The sequence below is a fragment of the Mesoplodon bidens genome (genome assembly GCF_964165515.1).
Source record: "Mesoplodon bidens genome assembly, chromosome: 7".
In the NCBI taxonomy this organism is placed as follows: domain Eukaryota; kingdom Metazoa; phylum Chordata; class Mammalia; order Artiodactyla; family Ziphiidae; genus Mesoplodon; species Mesoplodon bidens.
Genome location: NC_138164.1, coordinates 69,026,533 through 69,049,478, shown reverse-complemented (window position 1 = coordinate 69,049,478; position 22,946 = coordinate 69,026,533). Strand labels below are relative to the sequence as shown.

General features: G+C 40.6%; 2 protein-coding genes across 6 annotated transcripts in view; one reads left to right on the top strand and one right to left on the bottom strand.

Annotated features, from left to right (window-relative positions):
• The window catches only part of PRCP (prolylcarboxypeptidase), a 69,625-nt gene that overhangs the window by 743 nt on the left and 45,936 nt on the right, over nucleotides 1–22,946 (top strand). For 4 of the 5 annotated variants that reach the window (XM_081240504.1, XM_081240500.1, XM_081240503.1 and 1 more), the window contains exon 2: nucleotides 851–1,033. In XM_081240504.1, coding sequence (XP_081096630.1) covers nucleotides 866–1,033 — 168 coding nt within the window. In that variant the 5' untranslated portion in view covers nucleotides 851–865. Of the gene's footprint in view, nucleotides 1–438; nucleotides 497–850; nucleotides 1,034–22,946 lie in introns of all 5 variants that reach the window. The other variant, XM_081240501.1, reaches the window with a different exon arrangement.
• On the bottom strand, nucleotides 18,645–19,201 carry LOC308619751 (small ribosomal subunit protein uS11-like). Its single transcript, XM_081238873.1, has one exon. The coding sequence runs from the start codon at nucleotides 19,159–19,161 to the stop codon at nucleotides 18,706–18,708; it is 456 nt and encodes a 151-aa protein (XP_081094999.1). The 5' UTR covers nucleotides 19,162–19,201; the 3' UTR covers nucleotides 18,645–18,705.

Here is a 22,946-nt window from a genome sequence, read left to right as displayed (position 1 = left end):
GGTGTGCCACTAAGCCTAGTGCTGTAGTGAACCATCAATAAATTGTTATGGTACTGCCCACTGGGGGGAAAAAAAGCACACCGTGAGAGTTGTGAGTTAACTTTTACTGGGGACAAAATGAGGACTAGAGGCCGAGAGACAGCATCTTAGATAGCTCTGCGGAGCTGCTCCAAAGAGGTAGGGGGGAAGGTCAGTGTTACATATGATTTTAGTGAAAGGGGGAATGCACAGTCAAGCACACATTTTGGCAGAGGCTAGCTGCTAGTCACAAGGAGCAGATGTCACCATTGATGATTTTAGTGCTTTTCTAGATATGAGAAGATGCAAGAATTTGGGCTCATAAAACCTCCTGAAACTATATCTGAAAGGCCTGTTCTGCCAGTTTTTCCCAGAGCACAGAGTGCCTCATTCCTGATCTCCACCCTGAACTCCTTTTAGGGTGTGTTAAAGGTCAAGGCTGCAGTGGCTAGTGACTTAATCCCTGTAGAGGCTGATGGCAAGTAGCAATTTTTAGTTGGCTGTACTATTAACGATATTATTACTGTTATATGGAATTTGCTGTGGCAATTATATGGACAAGGCTGTGGCAATGGAATTAGAGTGCGACCGGAATAAAGGTGGACTCTAAAGAAGGGATGGTACAAGAGAGAAGTAAAATCTGGCGGCACTCTCTGGGACGGGGACGGGGTCGGTATGGCTTGGGCGACCCGGGTTTGCGCGGAGTTGCCGAGGGGCGGGGTGGCTTTGGGTTTCCCCCGGGGAGGAGGAGCCTGTCTGCAGCGGGCGGAGCTGCGGGGGTCCCGGCTCGGGCTGCGCGCATCTGCCAGTCTCCGTTTTACCCTCCCTGCAGCAGCCGGCCTGAGCCATGGGGCGTCGCTCCCTCCTGCTCCTGCTCCTAGCTTTCCTGACTCCTGGGGCCGCCACACCCGTACCGCCGGCCCTGAGGGCCCTCAGCAGCCTGCACTTGTCAACCAGCTTCAGATCCCGCCCCGCTGTTGCCATGAAGTACTCGATTCACTACATCCAACAGAAGGTAAGGGGGAAGGGGTTTGGGGTGGCGGAGCGGGTGGTGAGGACTGGCTTCGTGGTTCCCAGGCACCGGAGCTCACCCGAAATTTCGGACCCCTAATGCCTAGGACTTGTCCGAACTTTGGCTTACACTTTACAGATGGTGGCCCCAGGTCCCCAGTCTGTTTAAATTCTGTCCTCCCATTACCAATGATTTATTATCAGTCCTGGCTCTACACTCTCTTCTGTGATTGGCCACAGCAGTGACTTCAACGCCTTCTGCTCCCAGAGGCTGCCCTAATGAAAATTCCTTTGGCCTTCCGCCAAATTCAAATTATTTAATCCCAACTCTGGCACCTACTTCAAGGTGACAGTCATCCTTTGTCCCAAAGCAGGCCCTAAATTCAAACTTCCAATATCTTATTAGATACTATCTAATATTTATTCAACCTAAATTGCCAGCCTGTTGTCTCATGTTCAGCTCAGAGTTGATTTTGTAGACCTTTTAAATTTTTTTTATTTTTTAAAAATAATTAATTTTATTTTTGGCTGCGTTGAGTCTTCGTTGCTGTACGCGGGCTCTCTCTAGTGGCGGCGAGCGGGGGCTACTCTTTGTTGTGGTGCGCGGGCTTCCCATTTCGGTGGCTTTTCTTGTTGCGGAGCACGGGCTCTAGGTGCGCGGGCTTCAGTAGTTGCGGCACGTAAGCTCAGTAGTTGTGGCTCGCGGGCTTAGTTGCTCTGCGGCATGTGGGATCTTCGCGGACCAGGGCTCGAACCCATGTCCCTTGCATTGGCAGGGGGATTCTCAACCACTGCGCCACCAGGGAAGCCCCGTGTAGCCCTTTTATTAAGAGTTTTTAACCTTCCCTATTCTCCGTGAAACTGAACATATATGTAGCTCACCCTTGTAAAGGAAGTTGTAGGAGTCTCTCAAGATTTGTGGAGGGGGGTGAGGGTGAGCATCTCTATAGTTCTGAAGCCTGAGTTTAGGGGTTTAAGGTAGGCCTAATGCCTTTGTGCTTGGCTGAAGCATGAGGTAGGTATTCCCTGAGAAGCCTGGATGAAGAAGTATATCCTGTGTGAAATGACAGGATCCCTTACAGTTCTGTATTTCTGGGAGCCTGTGAAAAGATAGGCAAAGATTTGGGAAAGGTTGGGATTAGAAGTGCAAGAGTCTGAGGTTTGGCTTTAGGAGTCAAATAGACCAGGATTCCAATCTACTACCTCTGTGACATTGGGAAGTTTCAAGTATTTCTCTGTGCCCAATTTCTAGATCTCCAGGGGATTTGGTGATGGTTAAATGAGAGCAGATCACATGTCCATAGCAGAGTACCTGGCCTCAAGTAGGCACTTATTAAACTCATGGTTACTGACCTATGAATTTTGAATAGGAATTTGAGATAGCAGGATGGTGTGAACTTATAGAATAATTTATAAGAAATTGTTTTTAACCCAGAAATTTAGAGATTATGAGGAAGAGAAAGCATTCTAGATTTAGCAGGAGTACTAGGAAACAGGGGTCTTTTTCTTAGGCAACTCTCTAGGCTACAGTTTCCTCATTTGTAAATTGAGAGATCAGGACAAGGACCAATGAGTTTCACATTTTACTGAGGAAAATTAAGGGCTTTTTTTATGGAGCTGTCTCAAAGGGATGGGGAAGGCCCAAGTGGAATCCAAGTTAGGGTACCCCAGAACCCCCTCTCTCCCTGACCTCTTTCAGCCTGAACTTTATGTTTTTATCTGTTTTATATACTGGGATATTGTAGAGTTCCATAATTAAAGTTAAATTGAAGGGGAACTATTGGAATGAAGATCTCTACAATCCTTTTAGGAATGATAAGAGAGAACTATCAGCAGAAAAGGGGGGTAGGGAATGAAAGGGTAGAAGAGGCTGAATGATCTCTTAGGTCCTAATTTATATTCCTTCATTGTAGATTCCTTTCTTGACCACTTCACTCTTTAGATATATAAGTTGAGACCAGTTCTTTTTCCATTTTTGGTGATTTATAAGATCTGGCCTTAGCCATGTTTTGCCCTCTGGCTTATATTTAGTTCATATTTTAGGACACAGATTCTACAAATGTTTTATTACCATGATAATTTTCTTTACATCAACTCCAATTGAGTTTTATTTCATTCTTTTTGAGAAGAACTTTCACATATGTATTTGTTGCATAATAATGGTTTTATAGTAATTGCCAACTTTTCTGGACCATAGATTTTTAGTTGGGACTGAAAAGTATGTGTAAACTCAACTTTAATTTTTTTAGTTAGAGCACATGAAATACTTTTATGCCTTTTAATAATAAACAGTTATTATTGTAACTAAGGTTTAGTTTTTATTCAAGGTTTAATTTTCATCAAACATTATAATAATTTTATTTATCTGTGGTTATATCTGTCCAGCTGACCAAGCGATTCCCAGCTGTCCTTATATGCATATAAGCTCCATGAATGGTCTTGGTAAAAAAGCTGAGTCCTCCTTCGTAACTCTGATTACTTGCAGAATGAAGGGCCAAGTCCTTGGTATTGTTCCTCATCTCATAACCCCAACTGGTCTTTCAGCTTCACATCCTGCCATAGGCCCCTACCTCCCCGCGCCTTCCCTGTACACATATACTTTTAGCAACATAGAACATAGAATTGAAGTTGACTGTGTCAGAAATTCTGTCTGGAATACCATCCCTCTTTTCCGCTAGTTAAACTCATACCTCTATCCCAGCTGAAATGTCAACTTTCTTGACTTTAGTTGGTCTTTTTTCACATGTACTATTTTGTATGTGTCTCCTCATCTAGATAGCACTGTCCAGTACCCAGAAGAGCCCATAAAAATATAAAATACAAAATAAATATTTGTTGAGGGAGTGAATGGATGACTATCCAATGAAAACCCAAACAAAGCAAAGTCTACCATTATTTAATTGACACAAATCAATTTTTGTTTATTTTTCTTTTTATCTTTTACTTCTGTTCTTTACCAATTATATTTCCTCTTCTTTCAGAGTCTTCAAATGTTGTTGATTTAGTAGGAATATTTGATTTCTTTTATCCAAATTAACTGAATCAGGAGACCAGACAAAGGATAGCACATCACTTGGGCACATCAAGGCTCTGGGTACATGTGTGATGCCAGTGTTGTAAAAGGCTCCTTGGGATGCATGGCTTGTGGTTATGAGGTTTCCTTGCTCCTCATTACCCTCCTACTCCCACCCGAGCCCCTCTGACTGGAATGTGAATGCTGAGGGCATTTTACTATGTGATGTAGTGAGGAAGGAGAATGGGTCCTTTCAGGCTGTCATTTTCTTCACTGGTGAAAATAGAAATCAGTGTTTACTGAATTAGTCAGGGTTCTCTAGAGAAACAGAATCGATAGGATGTGTCCGTGTGTGTGTGTGTGTGTGTGTGTGTGTTTATGTATCTGTTTCTCCACAGAGAGAGATTGATTAATTTTAAGAACTTGGTTCATATAATTGTGGAGCCTTGTAAGTCCAAAATCTGCAGGGTTGGCCAGTGGGCTGGAGACCCAGGGAAGAGTTTCAGTTTGAGTCCAAAGGCAGTCAATTTGCATAATTCCTTGCTCAGGAGAGGTCAGTCTTTTTTTTACTATTTGGACCTTCACCTGACTGGATGAGACCCACCTACGTTATGGAGGGTGAAGCTGCCATACTCGAAGTCCACTGATTTAAATGTTAATCCTATCCAAAAAACATCTTCACAGAAACATCTAGAATGTTTGACTATTCTGGGCACCATGGCTCAGCTGAGTTGACATGTAAAATTCACCATTACATCTACCAAGGTTGTTGTGAGGGTTAAATATGGTAATTCAGGAAAGCGCATGCATAGTGCCTGGAACATTAGGAAATTAAGGAACTTAATAGAGTAAATGCTGGTTCCTCCCCTGCTCTCTCTTAAAACCACACTCTCCATAGTGCTATACCTTTCAGGTTGATCCAGATGCTGACAGTTGTGGTAATGTCTCTTTTAAGAAACCTAGTGGTCAGTCATCTACACTCAACTATTCTTATTTAACTACTGAACAGTGTTTATGTGAGAGCTCTGCATCTTGGCCCAGCATTGAACTCATGGCTGCTGACTCCTGTAGGGCCTTCCCACAGCTCCTTCCTTATCTACTGTGAGACCATCACAGTGGACTAAGCTATTTTGATTTATGTACATCCCTTACAGTTCTACTTTCAATTCCTTTTCTGGGTTTCCCTTTCTTGTCATGGTGGCCCTGATGTCTAGTAAAATGGAGCTGTGTCAGGCCTCTTGGAAGGGCCTATTGCTTTTTCTCCTCCTCTTCCTCCTCTTCATTTTTTCCTTCTTCTCTTTTTCTTACTGGTTCATCTGTTGATGGCCTTCCCCTGAGGCCTGGAGCATACCGTCACAAATATTATGTGAATTCTGAACTGATTTCTGTTTTTGCTCACAGAATCATTGTCAGAAGGAGTCACTGTAGTCCACCCCTTAGATATGATGAATTGACTGTGATCAAAATTATGGAGGGTTAGGAACTTGATAGAGCTTGAATACCATACAGGTTTGAGAATGAATTCTGTTTCTAACACTACCTGAGTAACTTCAGACAAGTTACTCTGAGCTTCCATTTTTATAATCAGCCAAATAGGGATAATTATACTACTCATCTCACAGATTTCTTGTGAAATGAGCTGATATGTGTAAAGTGCTTATCAGGCACAGTTTAGATCACTTGGTAAACACTCAGTAAATGGTAAATGTTATTTTTATTTTATCTTGCAGTTTCTTAATATGGCTTTTAACTTACCTCCTCTCCACTCAGAATAAAATATTTAAGTCATTCCTTGTCATACCTAAAATAATTATTCTGGAACATATGAAAATCTTTGTGGATTCTTTTCTGTTACATAAGTAGTACATATGTGTCTTTTTACCAGTGGGATATAATATAGTTCACTTGTAAATATGGCATAGAAATTAATTTTTTTCTCACTTGAAATCATTTTCTTTCACATAAGACTGATATATAAAGAAAGTCATCTGAAGCTATTTCTATTTTTTTTCTATGCTATTTTGAGTTTTGGTAAATTGTGGAGGGGAAAATATATGATAATAAATGTATCCTTTTAGGTTTTTGCAAATACCTTCTCTTCTTGATAATAATACTAAATCTAACCTGTCTTTCTGATAGCAGAGTTTTGAATATTTTATCAGTTAATGCTAAGATGTAATTTCAGCAAAAATTTTAGATTTTGTACTGTCATGTTTGTATCCATCAGCATATTACAGGGACTTTGTGCTTTAGCCACATAAAACACATTTTCAAAATTTGAGTGCTATTGTCAGCCCTGCCACTAACTTGTGTTAATATTGATACCTTGGGCAAATTGCTTCGCTCTAGATCTCATTGTACTAATATGTAAGATAAGAAGATTAGATCTGCTGATCTCTGGTGCATCTGTAATTCTGTTCACAACTGCCTCCTGTCTATAGGGCATTATATCAGGAGCTGTGGGGATGTGAGCACAAGTTCTATTTTTTGCCCTACCCATTAATTGCCTTTGGTAAATCAGACCTAAACAATTTTTCCATGTCAACTTTGAATAAGATACAGACTCAAATCATGTAAAATGTTTTTTTTTTTTTTTTTTTTTTTTTTTTTTTTGCGGTACGCGGGCCTCTCACTGTTGTGGCCTCTCCCGTTGCGGGGCACAGGCTCCGGATGCGCAGGCTCAGCGGCCATGGCTCACGGGCCCAGCCGCTCCGCGGCATGTGGGATCTTCCCAGACCGGGGCACGAACCCGTATCCCCTGCATCGGCAGGCGGACTCTCAACCACTGCGCCACCAGGGAGGCCCCATGTAAAATGTTTTATAAATTAAAAATTAGCTCTCCCACTGACACCATATTTATAACATAGAACATTGTATTTATGTTTATGATTTTAAAGTTTGCTTGGTTGAAGGTGGATTGGAGAAGAAAGAAGAATCATAGGTAAGAAGAATAACTGATGATATGTGTTATTTGTTTTCCTTCCCAGTGCCTTGCATGGTACCTTCTACATAGTATTTCTTAATAAAGATTTTTTGAATGGAAAAAATTGGCTATAAATTAAAATGAATATGGAGTAAGGGGGGAAGAGTAAATTGAAATATGCAGTGCATAAGTGTCTAATGCATTAATAATAATCTGCTACCATTTATTGAAAGCTTTATATGCCCTAGATACTCTGCTAAATACTTAATAGACATTCACTTATTTAATCCCTATAGCCGTCCTACAAGGTAGATGCTATTATTGTCCAGCTTTCTAGGTGAGAGAACTATCATACAGAGAGGTTAAGTTACATATTCAAGATAAACCACTTAATCTGTACCATTTTGTTTTTCTAAAAATAAACTCATGAGTTTCGAGTTCTAAAATGAATGTCATTACCCTGCTTGTTGTACTAAGCAGGATAGGCTAGGTTGTGCTGCAGTAACAAAACTCCAAAATTTCAGTGATTTAACCCAACAAAAATTTATGACTCACAGTGTATTTCCATTCAGGTGAGCAGAGGGTTCTGCTCATTACATTCACTTAGAGGCTGAGGGTCTGATAGAGGCTTCCTCTCAATTTATGCTTTCACGATCAATGTAGCAGTGGAGAAAGAACATAGAAGGCTTCTGCTAGCATGTAAATGCTCCAGCCTGGAAATGACAGGTCACTTCCTTTTATAAGTCATTGGCCAGAACAGGTTACATTGCTCTCTAACCACAGGGTGGGGAGACAAAAAGTATTGACTTTGGAGTGCCTAGAAGGAGAGAAGGCACTAAAGACTGCCATACTTAATCAGTCACTTACTCACCTACCCATCCACCTACTCAATGTTTATCCAATTCCTTTTATATTTCAAGCACCAGGCTAGGTCCTGGGGAGGCAGAGATGATTACATCCTGGAGGACTTCACATTACATTTTTTGACCATTCCAATAGCACATACTTAACTTGTATCTGAAAAATATGGAAAAGCACTAATAAATTTGTAATGTCTTGGCATTTATTTGATGTTACGGAAAAACCCGAACGAACTTTTTGGCCAACCCAATATATGGCTGCAACTCACAGATTGCTTCAAAAAATAGCCCTAAAGTGAGGCTGGTCTACTTAGTATTTTCTTGCTCAGCTTACCATCATCATATATATGTGCATATACACATATATGTACACATTGAAGCACATAATAAAAAAGGGAATTAATTTATTCAGATTGTCATTCAGTAATTAAAAATAATTGTTTGGCTTTTTTTTTAAATAAAAGAAACAATATGTAGATTTATATAAAAAATCTCACTTGTGCTTTGTAGGTATTAGATAATTGTTCATCAAAACAGGAAAATTCTGCATTGATAATATATATTTGGGAATATATAAAAATCTTTTTTTCTTCTAGTTCACAATTTAAGAAAAGTCCTAGTTATTGTTTATGAGCAGTGAACAATGACATTTATTGATTATCTAATCTGGGCCAGATATTATGCTAAAATCTTTTACATACCGGTTAATTATTACAATCACTTTTAAAAATAGATGGCTTCATTGAGGTTCATGTAGGCTGAATGTCTCGATCAAGCTATTAAGGGACAATATTGTGAGTTATATTTTAATCTGTTGCTTCCGAGATCTATGACCTTTCATTCAGTTGACACCATGATGCCTCTGTGTTGTAAGCAGTAGTAACAAAACTGACATCTCTGTATCTATTTATATTCCACATTCAGTCTTTACAACAATCCTGTGAGGTAGATATCATCCTCATTTTTAGATGTGAAACTACCAAAGTTCAAAAAGATCAAAGAAGGAAACATCCAAAATATCCTACTTGTAAATCTACTGGTTTCTCACTGTAAATATGTCATTGTAAGTGATTTGTGGTGTATCCATTAAATGGAATATTATTAGCTGTTAAAAATGATGGTCTTGAAGTATATCTGATGATGTGGAGAAATAGTCATGAATTAATGATGTAAAAAAACAAAATAGAAAACTGAATGTACAATGTATTTCCAGATTCATTTACTCAATATTTTTTAAGTGCCTACTATGTGCTAGGCACTATTCTAGGCAGTGGGGAAAGAGCATTAAAAGCATTGGGAAGAGCAAGTACAAAAACCATGAGGTAGGTGTGTGCCTGATGGGAAAAACTGCAAGGAGGCCAGTATGGCTGGAGGGATGTGCCCAAGGGAGAGAGTAGTAGGGGATGAGGACAGTGAGGAGGAGAGAGAATGTTCATACTCCTCTAGTAGAGAAGGAAGGCAAATGAACTAGGGAAATAGAGTTTGACTGCCTTCCACCCTTTGGCTCCAACCCACCTTTCCAGTTTGCTAATCTGTTCTCCACACATGCCCATTGCTTTCCTGTTTCTATGCTTTAACCCGCATTGTCCCTTTGCCTGGAATGCCTCTCCTCTGGCCCTTCCCTCCTTTATCAACCCCTTGCATTTTTTAAGCCCCATCTTAGACACTGCCTCCTCCAGGAGCCATTTCTTAATCGCCCAGAAAGTGTGTGATTGGTCAGATCTTTCTTTGTACTTCTCTCATGGCATGTGTCTTACTCTAGCCTTGTGTTAAAACCTTTTGTTCCCCTTTTAAAGCAGGAAGCCTGTCTTGAAGGATCCATACCCCTCTACGGCATACTGCACACTGTTTTACTTAGAGTGTCATCTGCACAAACGTTTTTTGAATCTCTATCTCCCCCTTTCCCTTTTTCTGCTTCTCTGCACATTGTGGTAAGGAAGGGGTGTGTATGTATAGGGTAGGAAAGAGTGTGGAAACTTGATTCTCAACTGTCTAAAAGGCTTTGGGGGAACAAGGTAGGAAGCCAGGCAAATAAAAACAGGCTTACTTGTTCTTATCCTCTTATTTGGATGATCTGGGAGCTGGTTGTCTGTACTGACCCTTCTCCCAAAGTATCTACATAGAAGGAGTCGTGGGAGGGAGTGCAGCAGCCCCTGTTTTTTCTGCTTTGTGTGAGGATGTGGGCTAGGGGAAGGGTGAAGAATGAATGTATCAGGAACAATATCTCCTTAAAAGCTGCTTCTGTGGTGGCTGTGTACTGCCTTTGTTTATTAGAGAGCTAAAGTAAAGGGAGTACTTTTTACGGTTTTGGCTTTTCATTTGTAAACAGAGGCTAATTAACTGTGTATTTGTAAATCCTTGCTGTCTATTGTGTATGAGTCAGTTAGTTCCAAGTTGCCCTTCGGTGCTGTGACTGGAGAGAAGCAGCTGCCCTGTCTCTGTCAGGCTCATGATCTCTTTCTTGCTGCTTGTATTGTGAGGACTGCCCACGTGGGGTTAGGATAAGGCAGATTTATTAAAGTCAGATTTCTTTAGGAACTTTTCCCAGAGCAGCCCTGCAGTTTGGTTATATGATACAATTTATATGTATGAAAGTATAACTATTATAGAAGTTATGATAGCTAACATTTATAGAGTAAAGCAGCACAGTTATATATTCATTCAACAAATATTTATTGAACTCTCCCTATGTGCCATATACTGTGTCAATAGCTAGGGATAAGGGGAAAGCAAAAACGTATATCATGAAGCTTACAGTTTCGTGGGAAAGAAGATAGTGACAAGTAATTACAAGTGTGATGTGCGTTTTAAGGAAGTAGTTTGCTGTGGAATCTACGGTACGGTCCTAAGTCTTGGGTATTAGGGCTTCCTCTAGTCAGCAATGGTGTTAAAGCAGAGACAAGAAGCTGAGTAGGAGTTGGCAAGGAGAAGGGAGGTGATGGAGATTTCTGTCTAGGTAGAGGATGTATCATGTACAAGATACTAATTTAGGAAAGAGTAGGAGGAATTGAAAGGAGGTCAGTAAGACTGGGACAGGGGGCAGAGATGATGAGGCAGGAGGTGGGCGATCAACACTGTGAAGTCAGTGTTGTCACTATTTCCACTTACACACTCATGGTGTGGGTATTTCTTCTTTGAAGCTTTCATTGACTTTAAGAACATAACTTGGTGTTGAGTTGGTGCTGGGGCAGAGCACTGCTCTGTTCACCATAGTACGACATGTTCACCTTGTGACAGGTACTGCATATGTGCTCTTCATATAATTATCTTTAACCCTGCATGGAGGTACTACATCTCTTTTACAGAGGAATAGGGGGCTCAGAGATGAAGTCATTTTATTCATGACCACATAGCTGATAAATGATAACACCAGGATTTAAACTGAGCTTTGGTGTCATCAGAACCCATACTCCATGTTGCCTCTGTAATAGCTGTATTTCTGGAATAGATAGAAGATTTTGTAATTTATGGTCTGATTTAGAGATAGTTGTGGAAGTCACATTATATTAAGGAAATCCAGATTACACATTAATAAAGTTGAGGAATAAGAGGAGTTTCAATTCTCTTTTTAACAGCAAGTTGGGTGATTTCAGAGAGTAAAAAGAAACATAACAGAGTTTTTAACAGAGCTTTCTTCTGGCTTTGGTTTCGTGTTATGGAAAGAAGAATTTAAATGAATGGGATTGTAGGATTATATGGTAGCTCTAACTACCATATGATCCTGCAATCCCATTCCTGGGCATATACACAAAGAAAACCATAATTCAAAAAGATACATGCACCCCAGTGTTCATTGCAGCACTATTTACAATGGCCAGATACGGAAGCACCCTAAATGTCCATCGACAGAGGAATGGTTAAAGATGTGGTATATATACACAATGGAATATTACTCAACCATAAAAAAGAATGAAATAATGTCATTTGCAGCAACATGGATAGACCTAGAGATTGTCATCCTGAGTGAAGTAAATCAGACAGAGAAAAACAAATACCATATGATATTGCTTATATGTGGAATCTAAAAAAAATGTTACAAATGAACCTATTTACAAAACAGAAATAGAGTCACAGATGTAGAAAAAAAACTTATGGTTACGGGGGGGAAGAGGGGGGAGGGATTAATTGGAAGATTGGGATCAACATATATACACTACTGTATATAAAATAGATAACTAATAAGGACCTACTGTATAGCACAGGGAACTCTTCTCAATACTCTGTAATGACCTACATGGGAAAATAATTTTAAAAAGAGTGGATATATGTGTACGTATAACTGATTCACTTTGCTGTACAGCAGAAACAAATACAACATTGTAAATCAACTCTACTCCAATAAAAATTAATTTAAAAAAATGAAAGGGAACTACATTAGTAGCAGAAGGGGACTATGACACCTGAGACAAAATGTACTGTGAGATATTTTTGGGTGGCTCTGTACATTCTAGAGTAAGGGATGTTAAGAGACCTCCATTGATGATCACAAAAAGGCACTCTCCATGGGGAATAAAGTAATGAGGTCACTACTGTGGAAGTTTGTCCCCTTAAGCTTGGTGCTTAATACAGTTTACTATAAATACATTAACGAATCCTCGATTTTAAGCTTTCCCAGCAGTCCATGTACAAAATTTGGCTTGGAATAAGTTAATAAGAGTTCATATAAAGGTCCCTAATCTATGCTGCATGGACTAGTCCCTGCCATATCTTCATCTTCCACTCCACTTGCAGAGGGCCTTGCATGTTCCCCCTCCTACCCAGTAACTCCAAAGGACAGAGGTCACTGTTTGGCACTCTGTTTATGAAAGTCTCCCAGTCCCTGGGTTAGGGAGTCAAGTCTAGTTAACTCTACCCATGTATTTTGTTTTCTTTAGAAGTCTGGATATTGGTCTCATCTTTAAACACGCTGTTTAGAATAATAGTACTAGGCTCCTGTTTATTTAATAAAGTGTTATTGTTTTAAAGGATATTAGACTGAAAATTTAAGCTAATCTCTTTAACCAGTTTTATGGGAAGGCCGGCTATTTGAACCATTGTTTTGCCACCTAAGAGGAAATAAGTAGTTCCTTGAGATGTGGATTTATAATCTTCAGCATATGAAGTGATGAAGGGCATATCACAGATTATTTTAAATTTCTTTATAAATAAGATACCCAAAGCCACCGTGTTTCATTGCTGCAGTATGTACCTTTCCTTAGAGCTACGTAATTTATACAGCAATGAATGTGTACCAAAAATATATTGCACTGTCCTAGCACTGGTTACTGGTAACTGGACAGAAAAGCAAAAGCAAAAGCATATCCCATACTAGACCACAACATATTTGGTGTGTAAGATGCTCTCACTGTCACCAAGTCATTACCTAAAAGAGCTGAAAAAATTTTTATTTTAAATTTTACTTTGCAAGGTTATGGCTTTTTAAGTGAACACTCAGAACAAATTGCTGAGGTTTCATATATTAATTTCTTCCTTCTAAGTGGCAATATTAAACACGTAATATAAATTGTGTATGTTCGTGTGTGTTTTTGGAAGTGGTTTCAGACTTGGGAGGTGCATGCTAATAATACACTGAAAAATATATTAATAATACACCAAGCTCTCACTTCCTGCCGGCCCTTGCTGGGCACTTGCATGAATGTATTATCCAAGTTAATCATCACAAGACACATCTGGGATAGGTATCATTATTATTATTATTTTTTATTTTACAGGTAAGAAAACAAGCCCAAAGACATGAAGTACCTTGTTCAAGTTCAGATAGCTCTAATAGATGGCAGATTTGGCACTCAAACTCAAATCTGTCTTCAAATTCCCACCTCTTTCCACTACATCCCAAAACATTTGTGGTTTTCAGGAGGAAAACAAAAAACAAAGTGTTTGAAAGATGCCCTTGGTACTGGTTAGATTTTATTAGTGTAAAAGCATGTGTGTGTTTTGTGTGTGTGTGTATTTAAGCCTTGACACACTTTGGCATTTTTGATAAGTTTTGCTAATAGCATATGACTAGCATGTTTGGCCAGCATCATTGTGATTTAATAACCTAATTTAAACAAGGAACTGCAACCCAAACAATGGCTGATTCATCAGATAGGAAAGTGAGGAAGTACTTGTTATCATTTGTCAGTTAATTTTTATCTTTATGCAGTTTGAACCATGGGTCACACTGCAGACACTGTGCTTTAAAACTGTCGGAAACCTCTGTCACTTCCTAAGCGCTGATGGCCCCTTCCTTTGAGGGAGCCGCTCATACAACAATTTTGGAAAGCAGTGGTGATGACTCCCTTCTCCTTGGCGTCGGATGCTTCCTTTCTCTTGAACAATTGGCTTTAAATGACCATGACCGGTGCAGCCAGTGCAGACCAAAACAGGCTTTTTGTTTGCCTTTTTATATAGTCTAGACTATATAAATATCTAGAAAATGACCACACTTTAAAAGAGAAGGGAATTCATATTTACTGAGCATCTCTCCATGATCTCCTCAAAGGCAACAATCTTGGGTTTCACTCATCTGTGGATCTGGGAGGCCACAGCACCAAGCTCTGTATATGTGGGACTGAGCTGATAGAATGACACTGCATATTATGTCCTGTTTTATTGCAGACATTAAATGCAAATATCTGACCTTAGGCAAGGTATAGAAGAGCCTATTGCTGTTACTTATATACCCCCAGTGCTTTGGTCCAACTCTGAAGAATGTGAGTGTTACCATGGTGAAATGGATGTTGGCTGAGATGCTAGGGGAGTTACTTTCCAAAAAATATGGATCATGGTTTTTAAAGATTTCCAGAAAGGCTTTTGCAGTCAAATTCTATAACATTGCCAAATTCTTTTATTAATTTGAATTTATAGTCATTTATCTGTAGTGTCTATTCTTCATGTGACCTTTCTCTACTCCACACTCAAGGCAAATATATATGTACACTTTTTCCTGTTGGTCTTCCTGCAAAGCTTTATTCTTTAAATACTTCAATTTTCGAGGTGTCTGGCTTGTTTTAACGCTCGCTTGTTCCCTTCTGTTAAAAAATGTCTCCCTCTAGGAAGCCCTTTTTTGTTAATTGGAAAAGTAGTGAGGTCTTCCGTTGGTCTTTTGCTCCTAATTCATCCTTCACCTTTTTTTTTTTTTTTTTTTTTTTGCGGTATGCGGGCCTCTCACTGTTGTGGACTCTCCCGTTGCGGAGCACAGGCTCCGCACAGGCTCCGCACAGGCTCAGCGGCCATGGCTCACGGGCCCAGCCGCTCTGCGGCATGTGGGATCTTCCCAGACCGGGGCACAAACCCGTGTCCCCTGCATCAGCAGGCGGACTCTCAACCACTGCGCCACCAGGGAAGCCCTCTCCTTCACCTTTGATTACACATATCTAACAAGTGCAGGCAACTCTAGTTGACGTGCAGATTCCATGTACTTCATTTAATTCCAAACTGACTGAATCCATGCCTCTCAGGATATCTTGACTGCCCCATCCCTGGCTTAGCTAGTGTATGGAAATACATTTTAGGATCAACCTTTACAAATATAAATCTGCTAGGAAAATATCTCTAATATTTGTTATTTATTATTGACACTTTGTGCCATTCATTACACATTGGTCATCTCATTGTTTTGTACACACTATGCTGGGATGTGGTTTATACAGTGCTGGTATCTCTCTGCTTGGAATGGTTTGTCTTTCTCCTTTCTCTGCTTGGCACGCTCCTGTCCATCCTTTGCTGCTCATGTCTTGCACCACCTTCTCTGTGAAACTTTATGGGACTGCTTTTCTTCTTTCCGATGGGCTGGGTAATTGACTTCATCCCCTTTGTGTCTCCCATTGCACTCTACAGACACTTTTGTGCTACTACTCTGATTGCAATGATTTGTTTATATGTTTGTGTTCCCATTAGCCTGTGAGCAGCCTGAGTGCTGGGACCACATCCATCATTGTATCTTCAGTGTATGCGCTCAACAGCTGTTTGAATGAATAAGTGGCCCAAGCTGAAGTGATTACTCTGTCTTCTGAGTGCTGTTAACATTTGCTTTTATTATATTTTGCCTAGTGCTACCAGCGTGGCATAGACACTGCCCAGTCTAAGCAGAAACTGGTCATAGAACTGAGGCCTCTTGCAGTGCTGTAGGTTAGTTCTTTAGGTCTGTAGGTGTGGAGAAGGGACTGGGGCAGCTGGGAAGTTAGGCACAGAGAAGGGGATGGTGTCACTCAAGGTGCTAAGGTAATTATTTGCCAACAGGCATGGAAGTGTTTTAATATTTTAAGAACTGGCTGAGTGTCAAGCCTTGGTTCTTCCAGGTAATGAGTGCCTTAAGAATAGGATGCTACTTATATTGCCTAGTATCCCTCATATGGCTACCTAGATACAACTCAGAGGTATAAGCATTCAGAATAAGATAAACTTTTATAACAAATATTAATGTTTTATTACATCTTGCATGAGACTCCCTTCTAAAACGCTTTTGATTTTTTTCACATTACTGTTAATGGCACTACTCTCTTCTTGGTCACCCAGAATAGGAAACTTTAGAATCATTTGATTCCCTCACCTTCACCTTCATGCCAAAAATCCAGTCAATCATGAAGACTGTCCATGATTCCTTCCTAGTTTTTGCCCCTTCCTTTACATTCCCAGAATTATTACCTTGTGTAGGCCCAAAGTAAACTACTACAGTAGCCTCTTGAGTTCCTCTGTTCTTTAGGCCTCCGTCCAGGCCAGCTGGCACTGTGTTTTTTTCTCTTCTCCTCTTTTCCAATCCAGATCTTACTAGGCCCTGCTTAAGCCTCAGTTCTCAGGGAAACCTTCCCCAACTGACCTAGCCTAGCATGAGCTATCCTTCCCTGGGCTTCCCTAGTACTTAATGTCTGTAGCATTCCTTTGGCTGTTAACTGTGCTCTACTTTGTGAAATGGCTCTTGTTGCCTGAATTATAATTACATCTTGGAATGTGATTTAATAGGTAGCTATCCCTCAAGTAGAAAGCCTTAGAATTAATACACCCATAGGAGCATAATGATTCAGGCTATTAGATTTTTAAAATTTCTTGGTAGACATAGATTCTGTAGCTAGCTTGCTGAATAATGTGCAATTTTGTTAAAGAGAAATGCTGACTGTGACCCACTAAATTGAGTTTATAACCCACTAATGGATCACAACCTCCATTTTATGAAACACTAATCTAGACTAGATGGACCTTACAAAGATGAACCTTTCTCCTGTAATGGAGAGGTTAAGTCCTGGAAGCAAAAATCTTTACTAAGGGTGAGTGTAAAGTATTGCAGGAGAGGTATATAGCACAAGAGTTCAGAGGAGAGAGACCTGCACGGTGAAAACTATTCCTACTGTAGGAAGATGATTCTGTTTGGGGAAGAAGGGACTTGGAGACTTGGGTATCCCTTAGTAGTCTTACAGATTTTTCCTTTGGTAGTTAAATCATTCCTTTCAGGGGTTTTTCCTTTCACAGGGGCAGGTGGGAATAACACACATTCATTTCCTCTTTACTTGTTTTCTTCCTTAGTGTTTATGTGCTTGCATAATAGCAGGGCTTGTAACTGAGATTTCCTGACTTGGATTGTATTTCTAAATACTAAGGAGCAAAAGCAGGATACTGTAAGGGAGAAGGTTTATTTCTTGTTTAATACTCATCCATTTTGGGAATGAACAAAAAAGACTTTAAAATGGGGAACTCTAAGAGGTACTATGCTATGAGATGAAAACACCATCACTTACAAATGGTGGTAATTACCTTTTCATTGTAGGCTTCTTGAATTATAGTTTTAAAGGAAGGGGATATTCTTTTTTTTTTCTTTTTTAACATGTATTTATTTGGCTACGCCAGGTCTTAGTTGCAGCATGTGGGATCTAGTTCCCTGACCAGGGATCAAACCTGGGCCCCCTGCATTGGGAGTGTGGAGTCTTAACCACTGGACCTCCAGGGAAGTCCCAAGGGAGGGGATATCCTATAGTAAGTAGTGTTGACAGACTGTAATTCTTACCCCTGAATAATTTTCCTAAGAATGTGCTGTTTCTTTTCCACTGATTTTTTCCTTCCCTTCCTTTCTTTCCTCCATTCCTTCCTTTCTTTTTTAAATGAAATGAGCCTTTGAGGCGAAGCTTTTCTTGGTTATATACTTTCTGGCAGCTCTTTTCTCTTGTAGAAGATCCTTTATGTAAAGGCTATCTTGCATGATTTTTACTGCCTTAGTAAAGACAGAATTATACCCGGGGGAAATCCATTGTCAAATTGCTTTTTAGGTTCCCCAGGGTCACATGTTAAATGTTGTAAAAATATCCATATGGTTGTAATGTACTTTTGTGTGCTTTTTTAAATACAAAAAATAAAATTATTGATGGCCATCAATCCTCAGGGGTTATTTGCTATAATTCAATAAATTTTGAGCCTTTACTCTGGTCAGGGATTTGTATACATACTTGAATCCTCGCAACCTTGTCAGGAAGATATTAGTAGCCCCTTTTAGAAATGAGGCAACTGAGGTTCATAGATGTGAAAATATTTGCGGGAATCTACCTCACTGGAAAGTGGTACAATCAGCATTTCAACTCAGGATTGCCAGACTACAAAGCAGGGCTTTTTCCACTGGATAAGGAGCACTTTCCTCTGGGCCTGGGGTTGTCTTGGAAGGCTTTACAGAGGGGACAGTGCTTGAGTGAACACCTGGATGGATGGAGGGTGAAGTAGGAGTTTTCTGTAATGACGTGAGGGAGGAGGACATTCCAGGCAAGGGTAAATCTGTGTGCAGCATATTATATCCAGATGATATGAAAAAGCATGTTATATCCAGATGATTTCTGAATTTTGAAGACTTGAGAAAGCATTTTTTTTTTTTTACATCAAGGCAATTTATTAACAGAAAACAATAATTTGAGGAGTCCTGTTCACAGATGGCGACCACGGCGACCCCCCTTCCTGTGGGTGCTGTCGGAGGGGATGGGGGTGACATCCTCAGTCCGCCCAATCTTCATTCCTGAGCGGGCGAGGGCTCTGAGGGCTGACTGGGCCCCTGGTCCAGGAGTCTTCGTCCTATTTCCTCCTGTGGCCCGGAGTTTGATGTGGAGGGCAGTGATGCCCAGCTCCTTGCACCTCTGGGCTACATCCTGGGCAGCCAACATGGCAGCATATGGAGATGACTCATCTCGGTCAGCCTTCACCTTCATCCCACCAGTTACACGGCAGATGGTTTCCTTGCCAGAAAGATCGGTGACATGGACGAAAGTGTCATTGAAGGATGCAAAAATGTGGCACACACCAAATACATTTTCTCCTTCGGCCACCTGAGGGCCAAGGCTGATAACCTGTTCTTCCTTCTTTTCCTTCCCCTTGCGAGGTGCCATTTCTACTCGTCTTCTCCAGAATCAGCCACCAGAAAGAGAGAGAAAGCATATTATATCCAAATGATTTCTGAATTATGAGAGGGGCAAGTGGCAGAAGATGAGGTTGGAAAAGAGGTGGGCAGGGTCCCAGCACAGGCATTGTCAGCTTCTCTGAGTTTGCCTCTTCTCTAGCCTCCTGTACCAGCAGTTAGTTGGGTTGTGTTTCCTCTTGGCTGCCATAACAAGCATCCTGTGCATAATGTGCATCCCTTGTGTAGAAATAGTTTCTTTACTCACTTGTTTCCACTAGACTGTGTCCTCTTTGAGAGCAAAGACTGTGCTTTTTATCGTTGTATCCAGTATAGCCAGACACATGCAGTAGGCACTCAGGAAGTGATGGGGTATGAAAGGGCCTTGTCCTTGCTAAGGAGAATCAGTATTAATCATGGTCACCTCTGTTTGCCACTCTTCTACTCTTTCACAGTTGAGTAGGATTTTAACTTGGTAATTTTAATCTCTTCACATTTCCTGAGGCTAACACACCTGATAGAAAGCTAACAGAGCCTCACTGGTGACCCCAAGGGCCCAGAGTAGAGTTAACTGGTATAGCCCAAGTCCAGCCTGGGTTACTTGGTCTCCTGGTGTCACATCACACTTCTCACTTCTTCTGCTCAGTTCAACTCAGCAGTCATTGATGGAGCAAGTCCTGTGCCCATTGTACTTTGTGCTGTGGGGATTCAGACATGAACAGGAAAGGGGAGGCAGTATGGCACGGTGGAAAAAATGCAGCCTCTTCACTTCATAGGGTTCCTGTGACGAACAAATGAGAGAACGTACATTTAGCCCTTAGTGCAGGCCTTACGTTATTCACAGGGCAGGTGGGAATAATACACATGGTTTTGATCAATAGATTCTAGCATCTTATATAGGGTTACTTTAGTCTAGAGTTTATAATAGTATAGCATGTGTACGACATGTGTAAATAGGTAAATACAGTGCAAAGGCTACATTTGAAAAGCACTATAATAGAGCTGAAATTACCATGGAAGCACAAAGAAGGCAGGAAGACCAAGGAATGCTTTGTGGAAGAAGTGGCATTGAATAGAATCCCCTTTTCACACAGTTGACATACCTAACTAGAAGGCTGTGGAGATTAAAGGCTTAATTAACTATTGCCTGTTCTGAGACCCCTTCTCTGATCACCCTATTAAAATTAGGTCTATCTCTGTTGTTCTCTGTCAGAGTCAAACCTGCACAATTACAGTTTCTTCTTTTTAAAATTTATTTTATTTTATTTTATATTTTATTTTATTTATTTATTTTGTCTGCGTTGGGTCTTCATTGCTGCACACGGGCTTTCTCTAGTTGTGGTGAGCAGGGGCTACTCTTCATTGCGGTGCAGGGGCTTCTCATTGCAGTGGCTTCTCTTGTTGCAGAGCACGGGCTCTAGGTGTGCAGGCTTCTGTGGTTGCTGCACACGGGCCCTAGAACGCGCGGGCCTCAATAGTTGTGGCACGTGGGCTTCAGTAGTTGTGGCTTGCAGGCTCACTAGTTGTGGCTTGTGGGCTCTGGAGCGCAGGCTCAGTAGTTGTGGCTCCTGGGCTTAGTTGCTCTGTGGCATGTGGGACGTTCCTGGACCGGGGATTGAACCCGAGTTCCTTGCATTGGCAGGTGGATTATTAGCCACTGAGCCACCAGGGAACTCCCTCTAAGTGTTTCTTTATTTGTGTATTTGCTTGTTTATTATCTGCTTCTTTCATTAGACTATAAGCAGTGTGAGAGCAGTGACCATATCTAGCTTGTTCACTATTGTATCTCTATCACTAACCCCTGGTAGGCACTCAAGAAATACTTGTTAAATGAATGAATGACTGTAAACACTGACTGTCATTTATCTATATATCGTATTAGCTCTGGGCAGTTGCTATGCAGGACTGTGGCCTAATGACAAAAGCACCTGAAAGTAATCAAGGAGCAACTTGGTCCTGTTTGAACTTGCTGCTATTGTTCTGAGCTTTTTGGTTTCAGCCGAGGATATCCTTTTCCCTTCCTTTATCTTTCTTACAGCGCCCTTATCATTCAGACCGGATGAATGCTGAAAACAATGAGTAGTCTATAGAGTGTATTTTTAAGATGATGATTAAGAGTTTCTAGAGGCCATTTTATAGTGAAACCAGGACTGAAAATTGGATGTTGGAGTTCCCCAGAAGGAAAAAGCTCAGGCTGCTACTTTCTTCAGTTGCTTCCTTTAGTGTATGATCTTCATGTGGGCATTTTATAAAGTTTAATTTTTTGGAATGCTAAAAGCCTTTAAAGTCATGTATTAGTGTAATAAAAAATTATTTCTTTAAAGCAATCTCTAAAGAGAGAATGCTGTAAGTTTTCTGTTTCAGCAGTTCTCACAGTGTGATTCACAGAAGGTCCTTTGTGGGGGAGGAAGAGATGCATTTTAGCATTGTGTAGTAGTATCTTCTTTGTATGCACTACTTTTTAAAAATGTAGTTTATTGACTTGACAGAGGTAACCAGGTAAAGATAGTGGTCCCTGATGTCTTTTGCCACACCAGAGAGGAACAGAGACCGTCAGGTTTGAGAACAATTACATTCTCATGTTGTATAATTTCTTTAGTTTCTGGATGAAAAGGGTAGCAGTAAAATCTGCTTTATTCACGTCCATTAAATGCTACTGGGAGCCTGATGGCCTTGGAACTCTTTCACCATTTTAGTGGGGCTCTTGCTATTTAGAATGCCCAGAGTCAGGGTCAGTGCAGAATCAGTTATTAAAGGACAATAGTGGTGGTTATAGTTATTCAAAAGACTTCCTTTTGTTGATTGCTGTTATGCAAATACTACTGATGTCATACATTGGGTCTTTTTTCATTGTGATCTTTCCTGGGTGTATTATGATTTTAGAAAGTGGTGTATGATGTTATATATATTATATATATAGTGACTGAAGAAACCTGGCTTATTTATCAGTCTTGCCATGATCTCTTACCTGGACCTTTCAGTAGCCTTTTGTTTACTCTTCTCCCTTTCTTTATCATCTCATTCTCCAGGCCAGTCTCCACAGAGCAGCCAGAGTGATCTCTTTAAAACATAGATCAGAATAACTCCTACAGCTCTTTAAGGCTTTCTCACTGCTCTTTGTGTTAAACTCCCTACTGTGGCCTACCTGGCCCTGAGCCTCATCCCATACCACAATGCTTCCCCTTGTTCACCATGTTCCAGACACTGTGGTCTCCTTTCTGTTTTTACAACATGCCAAGTCTCTGAGCCTTTGTATTTTCTGTTCCTTCTTTCTAGAGTTCTTCCCCTGGCTGGCTTCTTCAGGCTTTACCCCCAGTGCCACCTCCATGGAGAGGCCATCTATGTTAGCTTCTTAGGGCTGTTGTAACAAAGTGCCACAAACTGGGAGGCTTAAAACAACAGAAATTTATTTTCTAACAGTTTTGGAGGCCAGAAGTTCAAAATCAAGGTGTCGGTGTGATTGATTCCTCCTAGGGAGAATCTGTTCCATCTCTCTCCTAGCTTCTGGTAGTTGCTGGCAATCCTCAGTGGCTTGCAGCTGCATAATTCCAGTGTCGTCTTCTGTCATCACGTGGCTGTCTTTCTTTTGTATATCTGTGTCTTCACATGGCCTTCTCTCTGTGTTTCTTCTCTTCTTATAAGGACACCAGTTATATTGGACTAAGGGCTAACTCTATTCCAACATGACCTCATCTTAATTAATCATATTTGTAATGACCCTATTTCCAGATAAAGTCACTTTCTGAGGTTCCAGGAAGAACATGAATTTTGGGGGAG